This window comes from Formica exsecta, unplaced genomic scaffold (assembly GCF_003651465.1).
Source record: "Formica exsecta isolate Colony F162 unplaced genomic scaffold, ASM365146v1 scaffold138, whole genome shotgun sequence".
Lineage (NCBI taxonomy): Eukaryota > Metazoa > Arthropoda > Insecta > Hymenoptera > Formicidae > Formica > Formica exsecta.
This window is the reverse complement of record NW_021848711.1, coordinates 643,082-652,904: the sequence shown is the minus strand read 5'-3', so window position 1 is coordinate 652,904 and position 9,823 is coordinate 643,082. Positions and strand designations below refer to the sequence as shown.

At 36.8% G+C, this 9,823-nt stretch overlaps 1 protein-coding gene across 1 annotated transcript in view; it reads right to left on the bottom strand.

Annotated features, from left to right (window-relative positions):
- LOC115245988 (Down syndrome cell adhesion molecule-like protein Dscam2) overlaps positions 1–9,823 on the bottom strand; it is a 144,146-nt gene that overhangs the window by 36,198 nt on the left and 98,125 nt on the right. Inside the window, exon 7 of the mRNA XM_029824531.1 lies at positions 5,933–6,182. Coding sequence (XP_029680391.1) covers positions 5,933–6,182 — 250 coding nt within the window. The remainder of the gene's footprint in view (positions 1–5,932; positions 6,183–9,823) is intronic.

Genomic DNA, 9,823 nt, shown 5'->3' with positions numbered 1-9,823 from the left:
GGGAGGAGGGAGGCAAGGGGGGGGGGGGGGGGGGGTAGCGTAGTTGATTCGGGCCGCGGCACTGTTTGCTCACGGCGTAAATCAGAATGCGCCATTGCACGCGTGCCACGCCCCGGGTTTCGCGAGGACCTCGCATTATCTCGTATTATCTCGTCGAGCGAACACTGACATCGTTGCGTTGCGCATCGTCGTCAGCGCGGACAACCGATTGCACTTTCGTCGACGCGGCCGCTTCCGTTTCCGAGAGAATGGAAATTCGCAGATTGAATTGGCCGAAGTGTGTACATCGCCGAGTGATACATTTTGCGAGGAACAAAGTTGATTTTTGCGCGTAAAATAACGTATATAAAGTAAATAATGTCGAGTTTTTTAAACCGAGCAAACGCGCGAGACACGGACGCAGAGTGATTGACTTTGGAAGAGATGTAAGCTTGTGAAAAAAAAAGTGAAACGTGTACCATCTCTTCAACGATCGATCTGCTTTTCCGGCTCGAATGTATTCTTTCAATTTTGTTAAGCGAAGATATAAAATCGTATGCGTTCAATTTCTGAATGGGTATGATGGTTTGAGCTAATAAAAAGTCAAGCATATAATTTATATACATGTAATGATTAATCACTACCTGCTCTTTTTTTATTATGCAATTCCAGGCTTTTGGTTCCATTATGTAAAGACGCGCCCTACTTTAAGGAAAAGCTCTTTATTTTTGTTCGTGTTTATAAACTCGAAAGCTATTAGAATCCCTCTCCGTATATTTTTGTAACAAACGTTAATCGACTTCGAACAAATTCAAAAAATCCAATCATTGAGATGTAATCCTGTTCCGGAAGAAGGCATCATTTTTAGCGTTTTTATTTTTTTCTCGGCCATCATCGAATCACACGCTCCTCGTCCATCGATACGCAAGCGTTCCCATTAGTTTTGATGGATCATGCGTGTGTGTATCGTTTTCATGCGCTCGGCGAATCGGTATATAATCCTTGACAGATTTGCAGCAACGGTTCGGCAACGCGATCCCGCATCGTCATCTACGTCCGTGCAATCGCTTCGCGCCAGGCTATTACACATCGAGCTTTGTGTCATTAATGCATGTAAACAGTGAACGCTGCCCGCGATCCATCGCGAGCACGATTCCTCGTTATTTATCCCGACTGGACTGCCGATTCGATGCGTTGTCAACAAAGTGAAAGTTTGCCAGAATCAAAACCGGAAAATTATTTGACGTTCCGGCATTTAATATCGCGTTATATTGCCGGCGCGTAAAAGGTATCGCAAATATCGCTAAAAAAAATTATTGACGCACAGACGATACTAATAGATTGTATTAGATTTTCATAAAAATTAATTAGAAACAAAAATTCAGAAAGATATAATTTTTATTTTTTAAATTGTTACACTTGTAAAAAAATTACTAATAAAACATTAAAGTTGCAAGGAAAGAAGAAACTTACAAAATTTAAGTCTTATTATATTAATCCGTATTTCTGTGATAATCAAATCTCTTTACTTGACATGTTTGTACGATAATTAAAATTTAAACACTAAATATCGATTATTTTACGTGATTATAAATAAATATAGATTCAGGGATTAACTATAGCGTTACTAGAGTATTCCGTACGTATATATTACACTCTGTTACTCTAATCTAATATGACACAGCGACTCACTAATCCGGGATTAGTTAACCCCGACCATCAGCGTACAACTTAGCCAGAGACCCTATTACATCAATGTCGATTAGTAGTAACCGCGATTTAAAGCTGTCCTCTCCATTCGTATTATGCCCGTGATCCGGAAAGAGACAGAGAATATCGTTAGATGTAATTAATTAATTAACCCAAATTTTTGAATGTGAACGTATGATGGTAACAATATCTTGAAGCAACAATGAGATTCTACGTTATTATTATTTCGTTCTTATTTTAAGAGAGACTAAAAGCATTTTCCATACAAAGTTTCCGACCTTTTTCAGGCTGACCCGCGCGATTTTAGCTTTAATCGAATGCTGCAGCGGTATCTTTCGATTAAGGTGGATAAAGCGGGCGCGGAAGATGATAAAGAGAACAGGAGGGATGCTCGATTCGATATATTAGTCGATACAAAATTACAGTAAAGCGTTTTACTACAATGTCATTTTTAATTCTTTCTCTAAAAGACGAAAATTATCTTTTCGTTCGAATTTTGTAAAAATAGAAACGAGAGAGGGTAATAATTTTGAGACTATAAATAAACATTAAGAGACTGTAATAAACATTCTATTTTGCTTCGTAACAATTTTATGATACTTGAAAAACAATATTTGCACATACAGATATTTAGAAAATGTAGAGAATTTTTATAAAAATTCTCCGTGTTGTGCCTTGAGTTTATTTTTTTTTGAACAGAAATTCATACGATTGTGGATCTTTTAAATCTCATTAAAGACTTACTCAAGCGAATAAACGTTTCTCTCTCTCTCTCTCTCTCTCTCTCTCTCTTTCGATCCGTAATGCATAAAGCACAATAATATAATTATGATAATAGCGCAATATTCGATTTACGTAAATATGTATAAGCCCGCGTTCTCCCCGACTTTCTTATAACATTGGCAGCGTCGAGAATTACAATCGCAGCGAAAAGAACTTGCTTTTAGCGGCGATGCTGATTCAGTTACGTTCTCATTTGGCTCGCTCTCAAAAGTGCCTATTTCGTCGTGCAAATCAGCAGTTTTCCCACCTAATTTTTCCCGCGCGGATCCTTTATGTGAAAAAAAATACCGTCGGCGACACACAAATCTTTTCCTCTCTCGTATAACATATATATATATGTATATATATGTATGTACTCTTTTACTTCTTCTCTCCCCTTCCCCCGCCGTGCTCTAGCGTGATTTGTGATCGTTATGGAACCTCGCCTCTTTGATTCTCCTCTTTTGTTACGTAAGAGGCTTATCCGGGCCGTCCAATTATTTCGCATTTCACATCGCGACGACGACAATAATACCGACGACGACGACATACGCGGCACTGCAAATCGCATTAAAACGAACTCGTAAATTGCTCAGTAGAGGATATCTCGATTCCCCCGCATCAGGCGAATCGCGTATCAAATAAATCGTCTCGCAATAAATATGTACGTTTACGGGAATGTGTCTCAGGTATAAGAATATCGTCGCGCAAGTCGCGATTTATACTGCAAATTCATTTGTATTTTTTACTTGAAATAATTTATTTCTACTCTTTTTTTTTTTTGCAGGGAGAAGGAAAATGCCGGATGGCTATGTGTGTGTGTTGCTGCTGCTGCTGCCGGCGATTTAAAGCGCGATCTACGTTTCATCATTCCACTTTCCGACCTGCTGCCAGCAGCTTTTTCCACTGGGATACCGTTTAATTGCGATAAAAACAATCAGTAAAATATTTTTATATGTTCCATTTATACAAAAAAGTAGAAAATATTTCAGGGATTTTGTTTACAAAATTTCATACGCGATGCCCTGATTCATCAAATGCAGTTACAAAAAGCGCTGTCTAATTTTGACGGGTTAACATTGTAATATAAGTACTTATTTTTGAAGCAAGAGTCGCATGAAGAAAATAGAAGGAATATTATAATATTTCCTGAAAATTTGTCGGCGATAATTCGAAAGTAGAATAATCGCTTAAAATAAAAGATATACAGTCTCACTAAAAAAGCTTTGGATTTTTTCCATCTTTAATATTTTTCCTTTTTTCTCTCTTCTTTATTCAAAATTTTGAGGAATCATTATAGATGAAAATTTTCGTGCAAATCAATAAAAATTTATGTTTTAAATATGAAACTTGATTTTTTAAAAGTTGATATACATATATAAATTATCGAATTTTACACTTGCTGTGACTTCTTCGAATATCCTCAACTAATAATTAATTCTATACCAGCCGAGTGTCTTTCTATTTATAATCCTTTTAATCCAAACGACGCGGAGACGGCGAAAACTAATGCGAAGGTCCGAAGGTTCGCATCCGTCCTCGCCCGCTTCGTGTGCACGGGCATCTTAAGACGGTCGAGAAAGCGACAGCGGTCGTTTAAGGTAATGGATTATGTCGCACGAAAACACCGCCCATCGTCTCTGCCAACGCCGTTTTAAAGACGACGAGGAGTACGTGTGGAAGAACGACGACGAGGACGACGACGAAGGAATATTCGTCCACGTTGCCACATCCGTCTTCGCCCGCGATTCTCGCGCGGTCTTTTCGCCCCCTCTCTTTCATCTTCTCTCTTTCCATTCTCTCTCCGGTCGACCGAGAGAAACCTCTCCTTCCCTCCCCCCTCTCACCCCTTTGACTAAGACAAATGGCACGTATTTATTTCACGGCACGCCGGCTAGTGGATTTCCCCTTTCTCCATTATGCATCGCCCTCGTTAAGCATTTTCTCCGCTTTTTCTTCCCCTTTCATCCCACCTTTTTTTTTTTACCTCGAAACCCGCACATTTCACCCCGTCAACCCCTCGGTGTGCGGTCGGATATTCCTCTAACTTGCACCCTTATTTTCGTCGCTCGATCCGTATGCGAATGTACGGGCATGTCGCTCGCGGGAACACCCAAGTTCAGAACAATCGACTTGCAGCGATGAAGGAATTCGATTGCACCTATTGAACGAGAGCTTGGCCCAAGAACGAGAGGCGGAGAAAGGGTCTGATATATATCGTCTCTGAGAAATTCTCTCCTTCGAACATTTCTCCCGTAGATACGGGAACTTTCGACTCTTGGACGGCAAATTCGAATTTAATCCGTGATTCGGGATAAATAATATTTTTTTTTTTCACGAAAGCTAACTTTGTAATTAACACAGAAAAATAAAACAAATTTCACTTTTTATTACTAATATCTTTTTTTAGATATTTTTTTAGATTATTAATATATTAGTATGTGTGTTTGTGTGTGTATAGTAATTGAAGGATTACAATCATAAAATAAATGAATTAATTTTATTCATCTTTTCTCTATCCATAAAAATTCATTCACTTTATAACTGTATTTTCGCATGTATTGGCACAAATATCAATTATTGTTACAGATAAAGGAATATTTTCGAAAAATTTATCCTTTAGCTGTCTCTATATTCTGATATAAATTGATTGTTACGTCATTTCATTTTTCTCATCGTGCTAGCACGTAATTGAATAATAAAAGCTCGTTGCATCACGCGCGCGGATGAAGGTCATTCTTAATTAAAAAATACAACGTTTAATAACTTAATAAGGCGGTTTCCGGACAATGAGTCTGTATATTTAACAGACTTATATTTTAAAGCAGTCGATAAAAACTGCGGAAGGTCGAAGGAAAAAGAGGAAAAGATGAGACAAAACTTTGGCAATAGAGTCTCCCGCCGGTTAATGGTGTACCGTTAATAGTCTTAATTTAGCCTTATTATTTCCTGAAGGAAACTTTCATAAAACTTCGCTAAAGTTGTGCGGATGCACGCCCGCGATTATGCTTAAACCATCGAGTTTCGTGTATGGTACTTAAAATAAACCCGTTATATTACTATAAACGTATCTCGAGTATCTCCCAGCTTTTTTGTTTCGGGCAGAAAACAGAAATTAAAAGAAGAATTGTGTCTTATCAAGATATATCTCGCACAATTATATATAATTAAATTTAACAAATATATATAAATAAAATTAATTTACTTAACTACGCTCTATAAACGCATGCGTTTAATAAATTAGTTTAATTTAATAAGAAAATATAATATTTTAAAGATTAACTATATTTCAATTTTTTAATGCTGGTTTAATTTACCACAATTTATCAAGGATTTATACTATTTAAAGTTTCATGATAATAAAAATCATTAAAAATGGATTAGAGGCTTTTAGATTAGCGATTTTTTTTTCACGAGAATAAAGGGTTGCATTCGAATAAAAGGGCAACGTGTAAAAAATGTAGAAATCGAATAAATTTACCTCCCAAACGCAATTCAGCCGTGGCTTGCACCATCTCGTAGTCGTTTTTGGCGAAACACTGATACATCCCTTTGTCGTCCCGCACGATAGAAGATATTCGCAACATCGAGCCATCGTTACCCGTAATTTTGTTCCTACCCGAAGATCCTTCGCGTATAGGAAGACCATCCTTTGCCCACGAGATTACCGGATGTGGTTGACCAGTGACGGAACACTGAAACTCCGCATCCTTCCCCAGATCCACAGTTACCTAATATCCACAAGAGAAATATGTAATATTATAGTATTATATAACATAATAAAACATAACACGATATTTGCTAATATTCTGTGATAAAATGTGATATCGGAACATATAATATAATCTTTACAATCTAGTATTATATTGTTATACGTAATATATGAATGTAATGTACATATATACATTATATATATTATACATGTAGTGCGTATAACGTTATATGTATAAATTCCAATATTGATTCTCCTAAAATACATAAAATGACATAAAATTGCGATTTGCAAAAAATGATTAAAATGGATTAATTTTTTTTGCCTAGCAAAAGCATTTGTATATGTAATCTTATATTTGTGGAGTGATGGCGAAATTAAAATACGACAGATAAAAATTTTAAATATTAATTTTTCTGTCAAATCCTGAAGCGAAATATAAAGAAATTTTAATCAATTATTCAGTTGAAATAATTAAAACGTCGACGTGAATATGATTTCCATACGCATCTCGCGCATTTTCGGTTACATCGAAATGTAATGTGTACGCGTACTGAGAAGTCCAAGTACATAGTCGACGTATATTGAATTAGAAATTGGACGAACGCGTTCGTACAATTAACCCAAGTGACCCGATGGAATTTCCAATTCCGCATTCGGGAAGCTAATTTAATCATCCGCCCTTTGACCGTTGCGTTTCTCTTTTCAAAAAGTGTATCAATGTAATTGAGATACTAATTAACAAAAAATCAAGCTGATTTAACGGATTAAGCAAGGTAGATATTCCGCCTTCAAAATTTAAAAAAATAATACAGCGATAAAACTGACAATAGGTATATATTATACCATGGAAACACGTTTTTTATATTCAATTGTATTATATTTTCATTGTAATTATGAAAAAAATAGGAGTCAAAAATGTTATTTATATCTTTCATATTTCCATCGTATATCTTGATTATCTTTATATTTCCATATCCATCTTGAGCCGCTTAACTTAGCGGTGATCGAACGGGAGGGATCCTTTGATCCAGAGTAGAATCGGTCTTGTGCATTATTAAGGATGCTCGTTTACCTCGAAGGAGCGAAAGAGAGAGACTGAGAGAGAGAGAGAGAGAGAGAGAGAAAGAGAGGAGGGGTTAAATTATAAATAAGACATGTCTTTCATTAATAGCTTTATATTATAATTTCATATTTAGATATTAATATTATATGTATCTAAATTTTCTCAACGATTTATATATACACACTTTTAAGATTCAGTAGTGATTTTAAAATAAAAGTATTAAATTTAAATATACGCATTCGTATTGATTCGTCTTCTCTCTGCTTACCACGAACGTAGCAATCACGCGACGGAGAAATTATTCTTATTCGTCGAATCCGACCGCAACCGTTAAATATCGTTAAGAGGATCACGCCTCACCGGCGGCCGCTGGCTTTGTTCCGTGATTCTAAGGGAAAAACTTTCCCTCGAATCGTCGCTGCGACTTTTAAATATCCTTTGATAAGGCCTCCCGCCGTCTCGGTAAAGCGCGCGAAAGAGGCTCTGTGGAAAAAAAGAAAGGAAAGCAAAAAAAAAAAAAATGAAATAAAACCGCGTGATGGTTCCTTTAAAGGTGCTCGAAGGGAGATTCATAAAACGAGCCAAGACGTCGGTTTCCATCCTTCTTTCTTTCCTTCCTGCACCAACTTCCTTTGTAGCCTGTATCTTTGCGGCACGGCGTGTAAGTATATTTACGACACGCGATGGCGGCTTGTTTCAATGTAACAATGACGCACACAATAACACACATACATATACATGCAACGTGCATACAATTTTCTTTGAAATGTGCGATCATTACGCGGTTTTTTTTTCGAGGGAAACAGAACAAATGAGGAAGACGCGAGAGGATTCATTCTCGACTTGTTTCTCTTTTCTGACAATATTCTACAAAAATAAAGAAAGTAATGGTTTATATTAAGCCGTAGAATAAAATCTCAAAATTGCAATCAGCTAAAATTTTATTTTGTTACATAAATACTTTTATTGATTCCTCTATAATGTAGATCGAAAAATGGTATCTGTCGAGATCTATTCGAGAATTCTCTTGAATACTTTTATTTGATATCTTAAATAAAATTGAAAGATTAAAATCGGAAATTTATGTCAGAATTTATGTTCAAATATATCAAATTTCATTCAAAAAACGCGCAAAACTTCCGCCATGATATGTTCAATTAATCGTCTCCAGGAGAAACGTCGAACGACAGAAATAACTTGACAGCGTTTCGGGATTTGTCGAAAAGCTTACGATTATTAACTTTGTCGAAGCGTCGGAAGCCGCGCTGTGCGTGACAAAAAGCCGTGGTTTCCGCCAATAAAGCATGAAGGGAGCTTGACGCGCTAATGGAACGAAATTGCAAAGGCGAAAGGCAGTCGTTATATACGGAGTGTCCTACATTCATCCTGCCGCCTTTCATCTGCGAAGTATTCGACCGATCCGGCGTCAACTTATTCCAAGCAATATCGTGGACGTACAATTACTTTTCATAGATATTTTATAAGGATTATAAAAGACTAAATTAAATTTCAGAAAAGTGCAAATAAAATCTTACTTTTACTACAGTTTATATATAATTTTAGCAAAATTTTTATTTCTGTACTGTATATATAAATAATAATCTCTTACATGCAAGGACAATTAAGTATTCTGTGACGATCGGTAAAATTCAAGAAAATATCGATTAAAAATTGATCGAGGAATCCTTTTATATGATGTTTAGCGAAAATGGCGCACCCTCTATATATGAGAGAATCCTATAAGCATTCCTCCGTTGATGATCGCGAAAGTTATACGGAAGGCTTCCGGTGAATGAATGGTATTTCACCGTTTCCAGCCCCCTTTGACTTCCCTCTCCTCGCCTCAATGCTCCTGTCGCTCTTCCACGATGGAAGCCCAGCAGCCCTCGTCACCACGGACCATTTACCAATACCCATTCGCCCCTTCTTTTATATATATATATATATATATATGCTCGAGCTGTCCGCTCCAGATGGAAGAATACCGACCACTTTCTCGCGTTTTTCGTCGGACAGCGACACTTTACTGACATTTTCCACCCACTCACTCTTTTTCTCTTTCTCTTCCCCTTTCGTATCGAAGCGACGATCGACCCAGAATGTAGTCGACTTTTCAAGATACGATATAGGATAGGTAGGTAGGTAGGTAGGTAGGTAGTATACAGGTTCGAGCGATTCGTCTCGGCGAATCGAAACAGGGCTTGTGATCCATCAGCTGGTAATTGACAGTGAAATAGTTTGCGCGCGCGTGTGGAGCATTTATTACACCCCACTTCGATATCTCGACCTGTGTGTTGATGACCTCGATTGTTGATAATCCGTCTGTGAAGCTACGCGTCCGTATAGAAATAGTAAAGTACCATTAAATTACATTATTTCGTCGGAGAGTAATTTTTCATACTACAATGTATATATCGGGTGGATCAAGATAAAATAGAAATACATACAGCTAGAGTCTCGATTAAAGTTTCCTAGATATTAAATATGAAACTAGACACGTGTGATAAAATTTCTAATATTTCTGTAAATATTAAAAGAAAACGGAAATATATAATAAATGTAATAAATAAATATATAATACAAATATATATATA